Source organism: Ascaphus truei, chromosome 5 (assembly GCF_040206685.1).
Source record: "Ascaphus truei isolate aAscTru1 chromosome 5, aAscTru1.hap1, whole genome shotgun sequence".
Taxonomy (NCBI): domain Eukaryota; kingdom Metazoa; phylum Chordata; class Amphibia; order Anura; family Ascaphidae; genus Ascaphus; species Ascaphus truei.
Genome location: NC_134487.1, coordinates 214620611 through 214643445, shown reverse-complemented (window position 1 = coordinate 214643445; position 22835 = coordinate 214620611). Strand labels below are relative to the sequence as shown.

The following is a 22835-nucleotide window of genomic DNA, read 5'->3' as shown; positions in this document are numbered from 1 at the left end:
CCACTCCCAACGCTCTGCGCCGATCCGAACACCCCCCCAGCCCTGCACCGATCCGACCACTCCTCCAGCTCTGCGCCGATCCCCGCAGGCAGCCCCACGATGACTCCCAGCAGCTGACACTGGAGGTAGGGAGGAAGGGGGGTAGGGGGCTGTGAGTGTGGTGTGTGTGGTGTCAGTGTGCTGTGTGTGCAGTGTGCAGTGAGTGTGTGTGCAGTGAGTGTGTGTCGTGTGCGCAGCGCGTGTCGTGTGCGCAGCGAGTGTCGTGTGCGCAGCGAGTGTCGTGTGGGCAGCGAGTGTCGTGTGGGCAGCGAGTGTCGTGTGGGCAGCGCGTGTCGTGTGCGCAGTGAGTGATGTGTGTAGTGTGCACAGTGTGCACAGTGTGCACAGTGTGCTGTGAGTGTGTGTGGGCAAAAAAAAAAAGCTGTATGTGTTTTTTTTCCCAAAAATTAAATTAGACCCTGGCGCACTTAATGAAAATTAATTGGACCGCAAAGGGTTAAAGTCTACTTCTAGAGGACTGAACAATTTTCTTCTTCACACACATTTTTGACTATTTCACCTTTTCATGGTGAAGGCAACAGGCAGAATTGTTCTACCCTTGCTGAGTCTCTGAACATACTTATATTCAAATGTATAGCTGTAAACCAAGAATAGAAAACTACTGAGTGAACAACCCATCCATGATGCATCAAATGTTTCACAATAGGCATTCCTTATGCAAGAGCTGAATTAAAAGGGGCTTTGCTCAATAGGGACTTTTGTTTACTGTACCTATGGGAAAAATCCTTATTGAATGGGAGCTTTAAACATGTCAATGTTATGACATTAAGTACAGGTGTTACTAAATGATGCCTGAAGTAAACTTGAACCTGTTAATTGTTTGTGCTACATTAGAGGAGGCCATTTTAAATACAGCTGAACCAGGAATGGTCTCCTACCTCATTGCCTCACTATATAAAACCACAGCTTAGTAAGGACAACTACATAAAAGACGAGAAGTGAGAACAGGATGTGGGTCCCTTATTAGATGTCAGCAGCTGGCTTTTTTTTTTAACGACTATTAACCCCTGCAGTAAAGGAAGGGTTTCCAATGTATTGCTGTTCAAACTCTTCTTTTATTGAATAGATTAAATGTATTGGCTTTTAAAACAAGCTAGAAATTAAATGAACAATGAAAGCTGGTTTGTGCTCTTGCCTTTGTTTATGCTCAGTTGTCAAAGGTACATTCAACTGACATGATATAATGGAGTTAGGTCCATGTTTGTGGATAGGTTTTCAAATGCTCTAATAATTTATTTTTCTACCGTGCTAGTACAACTGAGACCAAAACATTGGCTGTACTGGCAAATATGGAATAATACATTATTGAATTATACAATAATGTATACATATACAAGGTTCTGTGCTCAAATCCCAAAAAATAAAAATCCTGACGCGAAATAAAATAAATATAGCAAGTACAGTATGTACCCCTGTTGCAATATGCTTGCATACACAGTAAATTACGCAATGACAATCCAAATACACAGATGGCATAGCACACATTCATTGCAAAAAGGTAGTATTAACAAATACGTGTTTATTGTGAACATACAGTAATGAAAAATTCCAGAGTGAACCTTGACGTTTCGATCGTAGTTTGACCTTCAGGGGTTAAACCTGCAAATACTGTACATACCCATTTCTGTAGAAAAAGAGGCAAATGTACTTGTACTAGAGTGCCAGATCTCCACAACATAGTGTCTATGTCTTGTGACGACCAAAGCGTTAAACCTCTGTAGCTCTACACTTTGCTTTAAGTAACATGGCACTATAAAAATATCTCCTTCTGACTTTTCCGACATAACACGGCTACCATTATCTTAATATTAAATAATGAATGTCTTTCAGTGGCTATCATTTGGTTTCTTTGAAGAAATTAAAAATGAATATAAAACAATGCTGAATATCTTAGAGAACTTCACATTACTTTATCTTTTTTAATAACTTCTTTGAGGGATTAACCTTGTATGAAAAACAAGCTTGGACCAAATATTTGAGCCTTAAAGAAACATTTATTAAATTTGGCATAGATGCTAGAGGAGGGAGTATTGAATAATTGTTAGACTAAATGGCTTTACTACCGTTTCTGAACAATCTGCCTGATATATAGCCCCTATAGGTATTTAGTGTCTAGAAAAGCCATAGCACTTTTGACTGGTATCTGCACAAATACAAATTATGTATCCATTTAAGGCAATGTTTTGATCCAATAACATAGATCACGTCTGTGATATTCTTCAGGCTGAAGAAGATGTATGTTATTAAAGTGAAAAGTTTGCCCTGCAGATCTATTTTATTAGATTGAAATGTTCTACATGAATAAATAATACTTATTTTTGCAGTAGTCAGGAGTGCCAGGTCTTTCATCTGATCCACAACTAAACCAGTGCTTTTATTCAACACTTCACTTCAGTTCCATATTGTTCTGCATTCATATGATATTATTTATTGCATTGCCTCTGCCTATACATGACACCAATATTACACAGTTGGTGTGGTTTTATGAATAGTTTGTTTCTTGAATAGACTATATGCATTGCTTGAGTTGATAGAAAAATTGCGCAAATTGGACCATTAATAATAAGGACTGCATCGGTAATTTAATTCAGCAATACAATAGTATTTTATATAAATGCATTCTGAAACTACTTTGTTTGAACTCTTGTAAAACGTTAGATTCCACATCAATGTTGGTAATCACAGATGACTAGGGTTTATTCATTAAACTGCAATAAGGTCTTGATTAGCACACTCACAGTTTAATCCATATCGCCCTAAATCAGTAAGTAAATTGACGGAATAATTTGTTTAACCGTCAATAACATCTGATTACTGTTTATTTTTTAATATACATTATCAATTGTTGATGCTAGTTCAGTAAGGTGTCTGTTTGCCTTAAAGATTTTAGTATAAATATAAAATAATTTAAATAAAAGCATGCATCAAACGAACAGCAACCAACAGAATACAGTTTAAGTGCAGTTTGTTACTTTTGACTTAAAGACTAATCATTTAGGTTTGACAGCTCAATTATTGGTGTTAAATTTGTTACAGACTGAATTTTTGTATGATTTCCTTGAATCATTGACAGCAAGTTTGCCCTTTGATACACAGAGCTATTTCTCAAAGGGCAAATTTCGTTATTTTGTCTCAACGTACACTGAAATATACGTGTGACAGGCAGCGCTAATGTGTTACTCTGTTTCACCATTTTGGAATGTCTACGCCTGCCTGCGATGAGATGAGGATTTATGGCGAAAATTGTAAAATACTAGAAATACACTAAATAAATATGTTGCATTGAGAGAGAGCAAAAATGCTTTTTTTTCACACAACTTCATCAGCACACACGACCTCTTGATAAATAGGGCTCATAGTCTGCCCAGTATAACTACTATTCCACAATTGTGTAATTGATGGCATTAACTTAGAAATCATGAGCGTTCTACAATATGAAGCGATAGGAGAAGGACTAGGGCGCTCCAATGTCAACAGACACAATAACAATCAAAACAACAATGAACACAAAGCTATAAAGCCAGAAAATACAAAACTGGCTTGATGGCAGCTGCAGCTCAACCCACGGAGGCTCGTCCCACGATCCTTGGAGTGTACATAGGTAGAAGAGAGGGGAGCGCAAAATGAGACACAGATAAATATTAGGCAAGACAATGCCGCTCTATATGCAGGGAAGGGGAGTGGGGATGTTATTAACACTCATCCCCACTACCCTTCCCTGCATATAGAGCGGCATTGTTTTGCCTAATATTTATCTCTGTCTCATTTTGCGCTCCCCTCTCTTCTACCTACGTTCTACAGTATAAAATATTAATTTGTATGTGACTCTGTTGAATGATTTTTGACCTTGAAGTATATATTTTTTTATAACATAATGAAATCATTGGACAAACATCAAATTTCTGTATAGTAACAGTAAGAATATTTCATTCTCTATACAATGTTTTTAAGCATATCATTCTTCAAGAAAGTATTTTTTGTTATATTCTAGGTCACAGAGGTTGAATTTTGACGTGTCATCTCCTAATGGAATTCTTCTCTTCAGAGAAGCAAGTAAAATGATTTGCACGTATGGTGAGTATCAGAGACCATAAAGGTGGTGTATCTTAGCAAATTTGGAACAAACTGCATCATTTTCATCTAGCATTTCTTTGCGTCAATGTATCAAGGCCTTTGCTCCATGTTTTGCATCACCTAGCTATTTGGGGAGTGACGTTAGGAGGGGTTACATGACGGGGTTACATGACGCACAGATTATGAGTTGTAGCAAACTGCATCTCCCTGCTTCACTTCTATATCTTGTATTTGTCTCAAAAAAATCTGCCGGGTCGGAGGTGATTTCAACTTTTCTAGTTAACAATTTGCATCAAATGTACGAAACACTTTCATACTGTACATTCAACACAAATGCAAGAAGAAAAGGGAGCAATGCAACTACTATTTGCACTGGCGATTATGTTACAAGTCGCTCACTTATAGCAAAACCAATTTACTACTCCTCCCATTTAAAATACGTCAGGAGAATAAGCTCCAACATTAGGCTTGTTTTATAGTTGGCGCTCGCGCGTGTGCGAACGCTCATGCACGTGACGCACACTTTTTGTGTGTATGGGTCCGTGCTGTGAGCGACGCGCACAGGTGTGTGTATATATATATATATGTGTGTGTTTGTGTCTGTATATGTATATATATGTGTGTATAGATTGTGTGAAAGTTAATAATTTATTATATAATAAAAAACACATGTGAGAATAAATAATTTATTAACATAACATGTGCAACTTTTATAAATATATATAGACATATATATATTTTTATATATTTATATATATATATATATATATATATATATATATATACACACACAAACACACACATACACACACATACATACATTGCATTCTCACTCTGAGCGGTAACGGCGCGAAAAGATTATTTTCTGAGTCTTCCCACCGATCAGCCGTCTCACTGCCGTGCGCGCGGGCAGCACTAACATAGAACGGCTTGCTAACCACAGCCAATTATAAGTGCCGCACATGCGCACGACGGAACAAGCGCGCCCACTATATTACGGGCCTTAAGGAAATTTATTCCTCACCTGTTGCGAGAACAGCACATATCGCTATTCCCAACCAAACCTGGAGGGAAAACAACCCCACTGTCAAGACAAGGCACCATATCAGAGGCAAACAAAAGAATTAAATAAACCCAGACTCCCAAGTAGTGCTCCCTGGCAATGGAAGGCTCTCATGGGCTTCAGACACTTGTCTTGGACACTTATTATGGGGTTCTCTGCTTTCTCCGTCCGTTGTGTGTATCTCTATATCTAACACTATGTGACATTGTTTTTTGTCTTTTATATATTATTTGGTTTTAGAGAGCACTACTTGGGAGTCTAGGTTTCTTTCTTTTTTTTGTCTTGGACTGGACAGCAGAGTTGTTTTCCCTCCAGGATTGTTTGGGAATAGTGATCTTCGCTGCCCTCTCGACGGGTGAGGAATACATTTCCTTAATGTTGGACACTATGACTAATTGTTTTTTATTTTATTAAATGTACACATTTTTCAATAATTACCTCATGGTGTGCTGTTTGCATTTCTTTTGTTGTTTGTGGGTGTGACCTCCTTTGGGAGGTCACACATAGGAGGCTTGGGAGTACTCCGGGCGCACAGCTGCAAGGGGCTCAGACTTATCAGCACACACCATTAAAGACAGCACGAGCGTGGATTCCTTGATTTTTGCCTAGATTTTGTAACTTAGATTCCTGGCGTATTTTAAGCGGGAGGAGTAGTAAATTGGTCTTGCTATGAGAGAGCGACTTGTAACATAGTCGCTCTTACGGCTTTAGAAAGGATCGTACGGATTCAAAACTCTTTGCTATTTATGTCTCCTGATGTCTGACTGTTAAATAAAATGGAAGTTTTTTTTACTTTTTGCTATGGGCTGTGGACTATTTTTATTTTTAATGACTCTATCATGTTGGAAGTTTAATGGCACTTCCTAGTCCTACATGCACCTTGCATTTTTCCACTTTGCAAATCTCTCATCTATATCATTAGAGCTTATCCTATTTTTGATTGATAATACCTAATATAAAAATACAACGTTTAGAATGACTTTGGCTTATTCTACGCTTCATGAATTATCTGTATTTTTATTTAAAATAATTTGTTTCTAATAACTCAATTTCTATTCATTTTCAAAGGTTCGATAGGGAATAGAAAATAAAATTGGTGATATGGGGGTGGGGGGGATATAGAATATAGAAGTCAGGAGCAGAAATGAATCAAGCATTTAGACACAATTATTATAGATCAGATTTATACATTGTTATAAAAAATTACTTTTTGGTTGTCTGGTAGAAACATAAGACCTTCTTGTAGATCGTTGGGGGTAATGTATATGAAGGACTGTGTTGAGGTTTCATTTAAATATATGAAACTTAATTTTTTGTGCGTGTGTGCTAGATTGAAAGAGTTAGTATGATTTTGGGGGTGGTCTCCCCATGTCCCTGCAAAAATCAAGCCACGGCTGCCAAATCTGCATGTACTATAGTAATTATCATTAATTAGACCGGTATGATTGCTCACCTGGCATGCAAACCATATTTTATCTTTAATCTGCGACAGAGATGGCACAGCTTTTCATCCAGTGGGACGCAATCACACATCTGATTGCCGTGGTTATCTGCACAACAAGTTTGTTTTCGCTTCTACTAAGCATTTCTGACGGTCTGTTCAGTAAGAACAGCCATGGTTCTAGAGTGCATGATCGGGAGGTCATCCCCTGGATCCATCTGTGGACCACACTCCAAATCATTTTAACCTTGGGCCACTCCCACCACATATGGAGATAAGTTTTCTGACTTCCACATAATATAGGGCAGAGTGGGGTTGTGCCAGGTGAAATCTTGGACAATCTAATGGGGGTGTAGTACCAATGATAAAAGACTTTGTAAGCATTTTTTCTAATCCTGGTGCAAATTGAACTTTTAGACCCCTCTTCGAAAATGCCTTCCCAGTCCTCTCTGTAGAGAACCTCTCCAAGATATAGTTAACATTGTTTAATGAATTCGGGGTCACTGTCAGTAGTTGCACTAGTAAATGGATTATAAAGGGACGAGATTAGGCCTTTGATGTTTCCTTTTTCCAGGCACAGATTCTCAAATAGGGTTACGGAGTTGCTAGATTTCTTTATGCTAAACAACCCTCTGAGCTGCTTAAAACAAATTGCCTCTTTCCATCTGGTTTTATCTGGAAACATTTTTCCAGTGGTTTAAGTCTATTTCTACTCCCTTGGTCCCTCAAGCGTGTCACACCAGCTGCACTCCATTGCTGGAAGTCAGTTCTTGATAGTCCCGGAATAAAGTCAGGGTTATTGTATAGGTAGGTCATTGGAGAATCACAATGTGTAAGGCCCTTTCTAATGGCATATAACTCCCAGCATTTCAGTGAGTGTGTTATTAGGAGGAGAATACCCATTCCATCTTTTCTCACTGATGGTGGTAACCATAAAATGGATTGGGTGTTTAGTGGGCTCAGTAAGTTCCACTCCAATTGCACCCATCGTCTGAGGGCAGAGTCCGCGTGCCAGCCCACCAGGTGGCTAATTTGTGCCGCTCCATAATAAGAAAGTACAGTAGGCATGGTTGGGCCAGTCCACCCTTTGCTGAGGGGGTGTTGTATGAAAGACTGGTTTCACCGTGAGGACTGTCTCCAGCAAAGCTTCTGAGGTGCATGGAGGTGCTTGCACTACAGAGAAAGAACTGAGCATCATACACCTAAAGCCTGTCCTGTTTCCCCACAACATTGCGGAACCTCAGCATCTCCTGGACACCAACAGGTACTTGCACCAGCAGACACCTGTAGCAAGGACAGATCTCCCATAGGGGAGGAGGGGGGGGAAGCAGCGCTACAATTGGAGGCATTGCTGAGATGCAGTAACAGGTCAGGCTTTCAGTGCAGCATAGCAGGATAAGGAGGGGGAAGCAGCGCTACAATTGTCTCTTATTTTAGCAGTCAATGGTTCCATCAACAGGGCAAACAATAGGGGCAAGAGTGGGCATTCCTGTCTCATACCGCCTCTGATAATAATTATGTCTGATGCTGTTCCAAGGCACGTCACTCTAGCTGTTTATAATGTATATAGTTATAAAATTGCTGATAGGAATTTACCCTGGTTACCAAATGCCTCCACGGTGGCTTTTCATAATCTGTTCTATTGAACGCTTTTTCAGCGTCGAGTGCCGGCATCATTATGGGAATATTGCTTATTTTTTTGGAGTATGCTATGTCTATTGCCTTTCTTGTATTATCTGTTGCCTGCCTATTTGGTACAAATCCCACCTGGTCAGTATGGATCAAATCAGGTATGAATTTGGTTAGTTTTGTAGCTCAGCTATGGGGAAAAAATTAATGTCAGCCTATAGCTTGTGCAATTTGTGATGTCTTTTCCCTCTTTGAGAATTACCAAGATTGACGCCTGGAGTATGCTAGAAGGGAATTGTGCGCCCTGAATAATGGAGTTGAAATGTTTTTGTTGCTGAGGGATTAATATTTGGGGAAACTTTTTGTAGTAAATGTCTGAGAAGCCATCTGGTCCTGGGGCTTTAGAGGGTTTCAGTGTTTTGATTGTGGCTGCAATCTTCTATCTTCAGATTTGTTTATCAAGAGACATTATGTTGTGCTCTGTAAGCCTGAGAAGGTTTAGAGACGATAAATATGTCAACAGGGATTAAGGATGCTGCCGTTATAGAGTAGAGTAGAGTATTGTATTAACTCCGGGTTTGAGGTAAGAGTATCGTTTTTTTCAGTCTAATAGTATTAATGTTGTATGATTGTCTGTTACGGAGTCTGGCTCCTAATAAAGAGTCAGCCTTGTTAGCCTTTTAAAAAAAAAAAAAAAATACTATTTTTTAGTCCACATTAGAGATTTTTTCGGCCTCTGAGCTAAGGCTCAGTTTAAGTTTACAACAGACGACAGAGAAGCCCAATGCTACATCCAACATGACAGAAATACACAATAAAATACTTATATATTCTCTTGAAATAGGGTCATTTAGTTTAACCCTTTGGCCAAAGCGTTGTAAGCTTGCGAGCCACGTCAAGGCAGACACCTGTTCGCAAGTCCTAACACTACCAGATAAAATACTAATATACCTCTATTAGGATTAAAATTCTCATTTACCTCTATAAGGAGGGAGAAAGACCACAGTGTGTCTATATCCAGCAGAATGAGGAACTTGCAAACTAGGGAAGTGGGGAGGGGCGGGCTTAAAACCTGGGAAAGAGGAGCCACCAACCTCCACCAGCTGGAACAGCTGAGAATGGGTTAACAAAACACAGAACCCCAGCAAGCTCTTTTTGGAAACCCTTGAGCCCCCACAAAATATATGTATATGTGTCAAAATGGAGTGCTATTGAGCGTGGCATATGTATACAACAGACGACAGAGAAGCCCAATGCTACATCCAACATGACAAAAATACACAGTATAGAGATAAATGAGAATTTTAATCCTAATAGAGGTATATTAATATTTTATCTGGTAGTGTTAGGACTTGCGAACAGGTGTCTGCCTTGACGTGGCTCGCAAGCCAACAACACTTTGGCCAAAGGGTTAAACTAAATGACCCTATTTCAAGAGAATATATAAGTATTTTACTGTGTATTTCTGTCATGTTGGATGTAGCATTGGGCTTCTCTGTCGTCTGTTGTATACATATGCCACGCTCAATAGCACTCCATTTTGACACATATACATATATATATTTTGTGGGGGCTCAGGGGTTTCCAAAAAGAGCTTGCTGGGGTTCTGTGTTGTGTTCAGTTTAAATTTGCCTCGTATGTTTTTTTGCTTTTGAGAATGGCCTACCAAACACTTAATGTATGTTTATGTTCCTGTTTGGCCTCTACTATCAACATTTTGAGTTGTTCGATTTTCTCTGTACTTATTCGTTTTCAATAGGATGCAATGCTTATCAATTTCCCTTTTATGATAGCCTTATGGGCTTCCCACAATGTGGTCAGGGAGGGGACACTATCTTGATTATTCTGAAAGAAGTATGTTCTAAATCTACCTCTGAAAGAATTTCAGGGATTTTAAGTAGTGATTCATTTATCCTTCAAGATAAATGCATATTGTATGGGGTTAAATTATCGATCCTAATCTGCACCCAGTATAATGTATAGTTTAGAGTCTCTGTAATGAGTGCTCACTGCAAACAGGACGGTACCGTGAGGCCAAGGGGTGGATAGGATACACCAACCTGAAGGTGTGGATGATAGGGTTCACTAGCCGGGTCGAAGGTAGGAGTAGTCAGCGGAGTCAAAACCAGAACAAGGCAAGGCAGAGTGCTTGCGACCAGCACAACGTCACAAGAAGTTTATGCTCCACCAACTTCTTGGTGGAAGAGGCTGAATCTAAAGAGCACGGTTGACGAATCAGACGCAGGATTGCTCCACAGGCAGGATAGAAGCTTAAGCCAACGACTGGAGCTTGATGGCGGTGAAGCCTGCACCCGATCCTTACCATCTGCCCGATCCTTCCCTTTATATGTCCATAAGGTTTATGGGGTTTTTTTTGTTTCAATCTTTTTATTGGGTTTCAGCAGGGCATGACATTTCAATCTTACTATACAGTATTCATCTGACATACAAGCATTATTACATCAGATTATTTTATACACAGGTTTAAGAGAATTATGTTATGAACTTTAACTTATTCTTTGTTATTTGTTTGTTGTCAGGTCCTATTGCACATCCTGGTTGTATTTCTTAGATTGCTAAAAACCTTCATTTTTCAATGGGTGAAAAAAAGAGTAGGATAAGATAAGAAAGAGTGAGAGGAAGGATAGTCGGGAGATAGAGAGGGGGTGGGAGGACAATGTGAAGGGGGTACTGTCGAAGAGGGAGGGAAGGGGAGAGGACGGGGCACAAGGTTTATGTTTTGTACACGTTACTAGGGTCTCGTTGTCTAAGATATTGTTGAGTTGTTGGTTTCGATGATGTTTTATCAATAGAGGCATTCAGGATCAGATTGAAATCTCCCCCTAGTATCACTCTTCCTCTGTTCACACTACCCAGGGTAGCGAAATATTCCTCGGAAAATTGTGAGCTCTTCTCATTTTGGGCATATATCTTGGCTATAGTGATATCTATACAATAAATAGAACCAGTTATTATGTAGCGGGCATCTTTGTCTCTTTCCGGCTGGTCTATGTGGTATGGGATATTTTTGTTGATAAGTATAGCTACTCCTTGCTTTTTAACTGGTGCCGAGGACAGGATGTAGGATAGTTTTTGTCAAAGAATGCTTTGGGCGTATGTGAGTTAAAGTGGATCTCTTGTCACTTTTAGCTTAGTTATATTCCTTCAATGCTAGGCGTCTTTTGCTAGGACTATTCAGTAATTTAACGTTGTGTGATGTTATTTGTAGACTCATGATTTTAATTATTGAGGAGCTATTCCAGATGCATAGGTATTTCTAGAGATTTTTTTTTTACCCTGCGCACTTTTTTAGCGGTATGTGTGTGGCCATTTCTTATTTTACTAATGTCATTCTGTGGGGGAAGGGGGATAAAGGGGAAAAAAAACAAAAGGGGGGTGAGGAAGGGGTTGCCACGAGGGGCTTTGGTTTCTCGTGGAAAGGGTGTCCTCTAAATGGGATTGATTGGAAGGGAAACGAGGGCTTTGGTTCATGGAGTCTGCATCGCGGAGCCAGCACAACGTGTAGCTCAGCTGCTTTTAGCTCAGCGACTATTTCCTTAATCTTATTATTAACCAGGAATTTTTTTATTTTTTTTTGTGCTTTACAAACTATTCAATAACCTTTTAGCAAGTGAGTTTTAGACTTATAATGAAACTGTTAAGGGGACAAACTACATGGAACTTTCAGCTAATAGCCTTGTTTGAGGGACTCTGGCATGGGGGAGGGAGGGGTCCACTTTAATTTACCTGTCAGTCTGGAGGCCAATTAGGATGCATCTTGCATCTAATGGGGAAACTGCACCTAAGGCCAGCCGCACTCTCCCTTCTCTAGTATCTTCCAATCTTTCAAGTTCTCTCCAGCCTGCTCACCCAACTCTGACCTCTCACCCATGACTAGGACCAGCCGCCAGTAATTGGGTCCGTATCGACAGAGTTTCTCAGGGGGGCAGCCAGAACTCCGCTCCTACCTGGGCCTCCCCTTGCCCACACCAAGATGGCATCTCTTTCTCCTCCATAGGTGGCAGGAAGCCAGCTCATGTCCCGGCCCTCAGTCAGCCCATGGGCCTGACAACAAGTCCCCTTCAGCCGGCATATTGGAACCTAATAAAGTGCTCTGCATAACCCCCAAGACACTCCCGGGACCCTCAAACCCTCCAGCCCCCTCATTAACACATCTCAAACATATATATTAAAGTATTGGTATACATCACTCAGTCAGTGCCTGATGAGGCCCATAATTTCTCTGATTCGTCATTGGTGTGTCTTGCCCGGTCAAGTCCCATTTCAAAACAAATACTGTTAATAGATTGTTCATCTATTCTATTCTTTTATCATGTGGAGAGGGCCCGGATCTCCCAATTGGTTGTCGGGGTGGTCGTATCACCTCTCTGTCTTTTTGGGGAACCGGACACATGGCAATTCTCTAATGATTTGGGTACTATTATCTGTCGCTGTTCCTCTTGGTGTATCTCCAGTCTAGCTATGAACTCTCGTCCCTCTTCTGGGTCTTTGAGTGTGTAAGACGATCCCTCACGTATCACGATCAGCTTCAAGGGGAATCCCCAGGGATATTAGATTTCTGAAGCTCAGAGTACATCTGTAATGGGTTTGAGTGATCTTCGAGTCAACGAGGCGGGTGCAAGATCAGGGAACACTTGGATTCTCACATTCTCATGTGTAAGGTTTTGCAGCGTTCTCATCTTCCGCCATAATTGCTCTTTAGTTTTGAAGAAATGGAGGCGCGTAGTACTATGTCTCGTGGTTTATCCAGGTTTGGAGGCCTTGGTTTAAGATCTCTGGCATCGATCTATCATCGAGGGAGTCGAGAATCCCTCTTATTCTAAGGTTGTTTCGTTGGCTTCTATTTTCAGAGTCGTCTTGACTTTCTATGACCTCAACCATCTGAGCCCTCAGATTTTCCAGATATCTGGCGGCTGTGTCTTGATCTCTTATGATCTCGTCCATTTACTTCTCTAATGCGTCCGTTCGCGCTCCAATATCCGCCACCTCTTGGTCTCTTCCAAGTCAGCTTGCAGGAGTGATTTAATGTTCTTGTAATCCTTTTTTGTTGAATTTTGGCTGAAGTGTTCCATTTCAGATTCGGATTCTGACTACTCATGTGCTGCTTGTTACGTGCAGGTGCCCTTTTTTGGGGGGGAATAGTCCGCCGTCTCAGACTGTGGCATCTTTTTAGACACCTTTGGGGGCATCTCTGAGCTTTAGTAAGCCTATCTTTCTTATTCGGTTTTGAGTTTGCTATTTTACCATTTTTTATTGTTTTGTAGCACGGTCACTGGCGGAGCATGTCTCCTAAGCCGCCATATTGCTCAGCGCCGAGGATGCAACACTTTTTTTTGTTCGTTTTGTTTGGCAAACTATATATTTTGGGGATCATTAGAGGTAGGAAAAAGGGGGGGAAAGGAGAACACAAAATGGATGTGTCTCCTAAAAGAATTCACTATACTGCACTCCTACTTAATTTAAAATTTAACTTTTAATATATTTACATAAAACATATGTTACCAAAACGTCGTGTATTGTGCATTAAAAATAAATTAAATTAACAAGACCAAGCATCCGTGTCAGTGAATGTGCGTTGGGATGGTCTCAAACAACTAATTGTAGTTGAGATTGCAAGACACAGGACGCTAATAGTCAGGGTATAAACCCCTCTGGGGCACCTATGAGACCAGGTAAATGTATATACATATATATAAAAATTTGTCCCTGAGGAAGCTCCTTTGCTGGAGGGAAACGCGCGTTGGACGCGCAATGTTGTCAGTCTCCTACTTGGAGCTGCTTTTATGTAGTGTTCTGTAGTCTCCTGGCTCTATCTATGTAGACCTTAAATTGGTTATCTTTATCAACACTCAGTGCGCAAGCTTTCCTGCTCTCTATATGATATGTTTATTTGGAGTGTGCTGTATAATGACTCACTGACCAAAATGCTGTGAACAATTGCTTCACTATGCTGTGAATCATCTACTCTCCATTACCACACTATCAGCTGCACTTCCATACCCACTGGATGGTAATACACTTCTAACTAACATCCCTAAGTGCTCTGTGGTTTATAAGTTTAAGCAGGACTGCTGAATTTTCACGATACAATCATTCACTGAGTTTGTTATATATATGTATATACATTTACCTGGTCTCATAGGTGCCCCAGAGGGGTTTATACCCTGACTATTAGCGTCCTGTGTCTTGCAATCTCAACTACAATTAGTTGTTTGAGACCATCCTAACGCACATTCACTGACACGGATGCTTGGTCTTGTTAATTTAATTTATTTTTAATGCACAATACACGACGTTTTGGTAACATATGTTTTATGTAAATATATTAAAAGTTAAATTTTAAATTAAGTAGGAGTGCAGTATAGTGAATTCTTTTAGGAGACACATCCATTTTGTGTTCTCCTTTCCCCCCCTTTTTCCGATTCACTTTTCAGTTCACAGTTTGCACCCACTTTTTTGATTACCATATATTCACCCATTATTTTTTTCAATTGGTGTGGTTTTGCGATCACTCCCTAACCCTAGTGTTTTCTCATTAGAGGTAGAGAAGAAAAAAAAATGGGGACAAAATGTCACAGAGGAAAATAACCTGTGTGTGGCCAACGCAATAGGTATATAAACAATGTAAAACAGGATTCCTCTAAAAATGCAAACTAGAGCTGTACTTACTAGTGATGTACCGGTTCCAAAAAATGACTGGGTAACCAGTACCGGGTCCCTAGGGGGAAAAAATGACCCAGCCGGGTTGTTTTGACTGAACTGCAGCCGGTGAGGAGAACCGCGGTGGAGGGTGAGGAGGACCACTGCGACATCCTGGTGGCGGTGGGAGCAGCGGAAGACATCCTTCAGACAGTGGCAGCAGATATAGGGGAAAAAGAACAAACAGCACACAACTCATAGTTTGGCCCAAGGGGCCAATTTTTACTGTGTTTGGACACTTTTGAGGACAAGCAGTATAAGTGCTGAGTGCTGCGGCTGAGTGCTAGAGCGGCAGAGAAGCGAGGATCGCCGTTTCCTTTGGCTTCGTTGAAGATTTGCCAGGCCTTGACGCCACATCCGGTGACGTCACTACCGGTTCCGGCACACGACGGAGACGCCATTTCCGGTTCTTGTCAGCCAGGAGACACAGAAGGATTGCACGGCTTCCAGGGCACTCTGCGGACCCTCTACTCGTGGAGAACAGTCCACACCAGTTCACTGCTATTAACCATCTGTCGTCCTGTGAGTGTTACTCAGGTTTTAACCGACCGGAGCGGCGTTCCAGATTTTGTCCAACATTTTAATCAATCCAGTTATATTAAACTAACTTTTATTATTAGCTTTGCTTTGTGTTTATCTGTCTTGGTGTGTCTGTCTGTCTTGTCATCAGTGCCAGCCAGTCTGCAAATCTATGTCTGTGTAATTGTTATAGTGTGTTGCACTAAATATCTCTTTTTTCATTTCATGTTCCACTTCCCATGAACGAAGTCCTATCTGATCACCCAAAGACTAAGAGACTGCTGATCATCTTGGGACTTGAGCTATTTCCACTGGATGTCCAGGATTCCACTTATTTGGACTCATTAGGCACCGGTATCTCTTTTTGTTTTACACAACTCATAGTGTGTCAAATTCAATTATATTGAAGAAAAGTTGAAGGTGGTAATAGATGCACGTACAACAAAACTGATGTTATTAGGCAATACATGCATTTCGGCACATGTTATCAACAGAAGTCAGCATTCAGCAAGGTTCCTCAACCAATCGTTAACGAAATCTAACACCACCCGGTAGCTGGTCAGATTCTGATGGGACTTTTTCTCCTCGCTGCCCGACACCGCTTGTATACTGTATGCAAGCCTCGGTTAAAGATCTCATGCGGTCACCCGATAGACATCACTAGACCCACGTTAATGGAAGGTGACCGTCAGATAGTATTCGGGGAAAACGTGGAAGGGCAAAGGAGCGCCGACTGGGACTAAGATAAAGCTCAATAAATGTCCATATAGGTATTGCACCAAAAACACAAACAATCCTACGCGTTTGTTTAAAACTTCTTCAGGGGTGTATAAATGTGACAAAATTCGATATTTAAATACCGTGTGGGGGTCTATGATTGATCTGAACTGGGGGGTTGCTCCACCAATCACAAGAAGCCACAACGGTGTTGTGAATCATTAATCACATGACATGAATTAAACACATATTACTAAAATACATTAATTTTACACAATTATGTTAAAATAAATTTTAATAACATACAACTAAATAATAATAATAAAATAATTAAATTATCCATACACTGAAATGAAATAAAGACAGTGTTAGTGTAGATACAATCCTCAATGGATAATTACATGGATATATATTAAAAACAAAAAAGGAATCATGAAAATAAAACAAAATATATATTAATTTATAAACTGTAGATGACTCAAAGCATAAGGCACAAAATAGTGCCCATAAACTTAATTTAAATACTCAAAAATAGAGTATAAATATAGTCGCAGCAGACGACATTTTTCAGCCGATGGCAGCAGAGGACGACATCCTTCACAGCCGGTGCCGGTGGGAGCAGAGAAACATGTGACCGGAGCAGGAGCGTTACTATTGGACAGCCAGGGAGGAGCGAGACTTCCGACTTCGTGCAGCTCCTCCCCAGCTGTAACGCTCTTACACTGGTCACATAATCCTCTGCTGGCACCGGCTGTGAAGGATGTCACCCTATTCTGCCACCGCCTGAAGGATGTCTTCCGTTGCTCCCACCGCCACCAGGATATCGCCATGGTCTTCCTCACCCTTCGCCGCTGACTGCAGGTAAGTCTTCTGCTGCTCTGCTCCTGCCGTTCTCCAAGAGGAGGATCGCGAGGGAGCAGAGTAGAAAGGAAATTAACCCGGCACCGGGTCCCAGCACCCTGGGCTTGTTGCGGGTAATTTCTGGGTACTTTAAATATGGCTGGGTACCGGGTAATTTCCGGGTACCCGGTACATCACTAATACTTACAATAGTCTTTTAATCAATTTCAATTAATTTTTGGAACACTGGACAGTTATTTGCACCTGATGAAAGGTCCGTTTTGAATCTGAAACGTTGCACTCTCCAAAGCACTCATATATAGCTAAATTTTGTGCAAAAACATGAACAGGAAGTGTCGATAATGCATACTAGAAAATGCAATACAATGATTAATCACACTACATTCAAAGGGATTATCTAAAAAAAATAGTTAATAAAAAAACCATACATATTATACGATTCATTTATAGATACCTTATATGTGATATATAATCATCACTCGTGTGTAGCCAAAAAAAACGGAAGTGGTGCAGGTGAAACACAGCTATGAAAAGTAATGTGACACATGCACCAAACAAACCGGAAATCACATAAACCTCAACAGGAAGTGACATTGCTGAAACGCAATTATATGATAAACCAGAATTGACGTAACTGGAATGCTACTGTCGAACGCAGCATGCAGAAGTATATCAGCCAGCTCTAAAAGTGACAGTAATACAGCTCAATTTTCAAACCCATTTTATTAAAAAATACAAATGTTATTAAACACCTAGTTTTACACAATAGAACCCAAAGTGCAAAGATGACACACACACAGCGGATACAGGAAGGAACTGTGAATACATATAAAACAATAACTACAAAAAAAATAAAAACATGCAAAAAAAAATATTATTTAAACCTTTTAGATGACTAATGGGTAAACAACTCAACAATGTATACAACTTTAATCTAATATTCTTTTAAAAATCACCTGAATAAAAATAAGATCCACCTGTATATTAATAAAAATATTACATCAAAAGGAGACATTTATTTCTTACATTTACAGTTAGGTCCGGAAATAATTGGACACCGACACAATTTTCATAATTTTGGCTCTGCACGCCACCACAATGGATTTGAAATGAAACAACTTAGATGCAATAGAAGTGCAGACTTTCAGCTTTAATTCAAGGGGTTGAACAAGAATATCGTATGAAACGTTTAGGAATTGCAACCATTTTCATTCATAGCCCCCTTATTTCAGGGGCTCAAATGTAATTGGACAAATTAACACAATCATAAATAAAATGTTCATTTTTAATACTTTGTCGAGAATCCTTTGCAAGCAATGACTGCTTGAAGTCTGGAACGCATGGACATCACCAAACGCTGAGTTTCCTCCTTTGTGATGCTTTGCCAGGCCTTTACTGCAGCTGTCTTCAGTTGTTGTTTGTTCGTGGGTCTTTCTGCCATAAGTTTTGTCTTCAGCAAGTGACATGCATGCTCGATCGGGTTGAGATCAGATGATTGACTCGGCCATTGCAGAATATTCCACTACTTTGCCTTAAACTCCTGGGTTGCTTTCTCAGTATGTTTTGGCTCATTGTCCATCTGTAAAGTGAAGTGCTGTCCAATCAACTTCGCTGACTTTGGCTGAATCTGAGCAGACAATATATCTGTATACACTTCAGAATTCATCCGGCTGCTTCTGTCTTCTGTGACATCATCAATAAACACTAGTGACCCAGTGCCATTGTAAGCCATGCATACCCATGCCATCACACTGCCTCCACCGTGTTTACAGATGATGTGGTATGCTTCGGATCATGAGCCGTTCTAAGCCTTCTACACACTTTTTTCTTCCCATCATTCTGGTACAGGTTCATCTTCGTTTCATCTGTCCAAAGAATGCTGTTCCAGAACTGGGCTGGCTTTTTTAGATATTGTTTGGCAAAGTCTAATCTGGCCTTTCTATTTTTAAGGCTTATGAATGGTTTGCACCTTGTGGTGAACCCTCTGTTTTTGCTCTCGTGAAGTCTTCTCTTTATGGTAGACTTGGATAATGATATGCCTACCTCCTGGAGAGTGTTCTTCACTTGGCTGGATGTTGTGAAGGGGTTTTTCTTTACCATGGAAAGGATCCTACGATCATCCACTACTGTTCTCTTCCGTGGACGTCCAGGCCTTTTTGTGTTTCAGAGCTCACCAGTGCGTTCTTTTTTTCTCAGAATGTACCAAACTGTTAATTTGGCCACTCCTAATGTTCCTGCTATCTCTCTGATGGATTTTCTTTTCTTTTTTGCAGCCTAAGGATGCCCTGTTTCACTTGCATTGAGCGTTCCTTTGACCGCATGTTGTGGGTTCACAGCAACAGCTTCCAAATGTGAATGCCACACCTTGAATCAACTCCAGACCTTTTACCTGCTTAATTGATGCTGAAATAACGAAGGAATAGCCCACACCTGTCCATGAAACAGCTTTTGAGTCAATTGTCCAATTACTTTTGGTCCCTTGAAAAAGAGGGGGCTACATATTAAAGAGATGTAATTCCTAAATCCTTTCTCCAATTTGGATGTGAATACCCTGAAATTAAAGCTGATAGACTGCACTTTAAGCCCATATTCATTATTTAACGCCAACTTGAATTTATTTTGGTACACAGCCAAAATAACAAAACTTGTATCAGTTTTCCTAACTTGCCCCCCTCCAACTGGAATTGAGAAGGGGGGAGGGGGGGAATTTAGTATTACTGCGTTTACGTATGCTACTGTTGCCACTGACCTAGATACATTAGAAAAATCGACAACATTTGAAAACCTTTGATAGAATTTGCACTCTGCAACCCAAATCTATGCGAAAGCAAAACCTACTCCCAAGGCTTGTTGTTTAATATATTTAAACTTTTATTTATACAATGATAGCCATGTGTGCAGAGCCTTACAGAACATGCATTAGGATATAGAGGATTAGAATACACCACGACACTAACCATAAAAAGTGAACATTAGGAAAATGAAATCCTTATCACAATTTAAGTAGCATGTTGGCAAATGTAGAGCGACTGTAGGAAATGTGCAAGACTATATATCTAATAAACTATAGAGAAACCCCCGTTACTGCTTGCAATAGTGAATTAGTAATGATGGGTGTAGGTGCTGATGGGGCAATATAAGAATGATAAACAATGGAGGAAAGAACCTCAATAGAGCACTCATACACTGTGTTGAGATGATGGTGTAAATTTAAAACTAAACTTTATTAAAAACATAGTAAAACAATGGGGATTAAAATAGGATTAAACTCTGTATCACTACGCTTAATTACCTAAGGAATATGATAGTCCCCAGGTAGGTAGCCGTTATTGAAGTGTTGCTTGAGTACACTAGCCCCCGGCAACCTTAATTAGGGAAGCCTGGGGGAAAGCTAGATTGAGGGATTATAAATACTATTCTTATATGGAATGCCAATTATATACTTGTGGTGCATTGGTGCAATAGTATTGAAATGACACTGCTAATGGTGGGTTGATTGCACAGCCTGTAGTTAGCAATAGAGTGTCATTTAAATCTTGATAAGATAATGCACCGTTGTTGCCTTAGGGTTAAATGAACAGTGTAAATTACTGCCCCAAGGATACACAACAGCTATAGCTCTAGGTCATATTGTTAAGACCTCCAGCTCTAGCTGATAGACAAATATCTATATGTCGTATAGACAAATGGTGGCAGTTGCTATATAATCTGCCCCAGACCTGAAGGGTGTGCTATTTAACCATATAAGATTGTGAACTGACTTAATCAGTAGATTGAAATAAACATAACTCTGATATAGAGCACCATGTGTATACTGATTGCTATACCTGGAAATCCCTGTATGGGACTTACTGTGCAGAGTAGTTGGTGTATAAATGTAAAAACAATTCAGCTCAGCAAGTGTAGAACATGAACAGTACCTTAACAGCCCTGATTAGAGCTACTCTGCTGTAACAGTGAAGGTAGTGAGCAACAGCACAGGTAAGTATACTCTACTGCTGCTGTATAGCTTGTCAGTATAGATATATATAATCCCTAGAAAAGGAGGCTCCCTTAGACCATCGGGTAATACAGGAGTGTAAACTGTGCAGGAGCTGAGTTTCAGTGCTGCCTGCTCTGTCATTAAGCATAGATAGCAGCGTTTGTGTCAGAGGGCTCAGTGCCTGCACCTAACTGAGGAGTTCTGCCGACGTGCACGTTTCGCTAGTATTGCTTAATTATGGCCAGTGTGGAGCTATATATCTGTATTGTCTGGGCTAGATGGTAAGTGGGAGTGCATGGGGAAAGAGCATGGATCTTAAAAATGGGCAGAGAAAGTGCTAGGTAAATACTTAGAGAAACTATTGAGATTGGTAAAATTAAGTAAGAAAAATTACAAGTGTGAGAAAACAATGAAAACAAGTAGATTAGAAAAGCAACAGCCATCGGCAGACCACAAGAGGTGAAATATCAGAATGTAGATATAAGCAAAGAAGAGGAGGCAGAGGCAACTTTAGGTGCAGTAATTTGAATATCTGAAAAAAGGAAAGCTGCAAGTGAGTGCATTTAGTTGAAGGTTAATGTAGAAGGCAGTGAGAACATGCAAAAAATTAAATGGCACGGAAAATGGTTAACTACTAAAATTTTGCAAATGTAAATATGGGTGTATGGAATGGAGGAGTGAAATAGTGTGCCTTGGGAAAATGGATAGTTGGTCAAACAGATGCTATTGGTGGAGAAGGCCATGGGGCATTGCATGGTGGAAACATTTCAATAACTCCATTCTGGACATTTTAGGTTGAAGTAGATTAAACCCAATCCATCATGGTACAGTATTGACTAAAGGCATTTGGAGACTAAGATGTGGAATGCTGCTGTAATGCTTGGAATGTCTATGTTTGCTCTCTAGATAAAGCCAATTCCTTAATAAGTTTATATAGAGACAAATGGGAGAAAATGTAGCAGTGAAGAGGTCTGTGGCGCACAACAACATAGTTTATCAGAGGATGAGGAGGTGTTATTAGAAGAGAGAAAAAATGGGTTAATAATAAACGGAAACGTGAACAGAGAGTGCGTTTTATAGTCTAAAAAAACCATCAGAAGAGTAAAGCATAAGGATCTAATGACTGAAACTTCTTAAATTGGACATCACTGGCAACTTTGGAAAAGGGCAGTGGACTAAGCAATACAGAAGAGGATTTAAAGGAGAATTATATATAAGAAAAAGAGGCATGTGTGAGAATTAAAGTTATTCAGAGAGTTTTAAAACAAAGGATAGAAACCGTAGTGATGCAGGTTGGCTCTCGGGTGTTATTTCTGATAAGTGGTGTGATCTTTCTTGTGTGATGTAGGAGTGGTGATAGTTCTCCAACAGAGAAAGAAGTTAAACCTGTCCGCAAATGTAGGGAACTTGGCTGGGAGCAACTGGTCCAATAATATGAGAAACAGACTAAACTACCGGTTGGTTGTCAGTGTCCAACCAGTTATGAATACAGTGCCTGACCCGTTATCAGGTTTCTGTATGTATAGTCTGAATAATGTTTGAAGAAAACCAGCAGTTTTTACATATACATTTATATATATAATATGTAAAAATGCATCCTTCATTGAGTCATAATGAAGCAATTGCAATGGAAACCTGAAAATTGTCCTTTACAATTATTACATTTGTCTTTTCCTTTCTGTAGCATCTGTGCACCTTTGAACATTTGATGCTTTGGTCGCTGCCATTTTTTCTGTTTCATACAGCTGTGGATGTGAAGCTGTGTAGTT

General features: G+C 40.1%; 1 protein-coding gene across 1 annotated transcript in view; it reads left to right on the top strand.

The window, feature by feature from the left end:
• RANBP17 (RAN binding protein 17) overlaps positions 1–22835 on the top strand; it is a 646782-nt gene that overhangs the window by 473568 nt on the left and 150379 nt on the right. The window contains exon 22 of the mRNA XM_075601659.1: positions 4052–4134. Within this exon, the coding sequence (XP_075457774.1) occupies positions 4052–4134 (83 nt within the window). The remainder of the gene's footprint in view (positions 1–4051; positions 4135–22835) is intronic.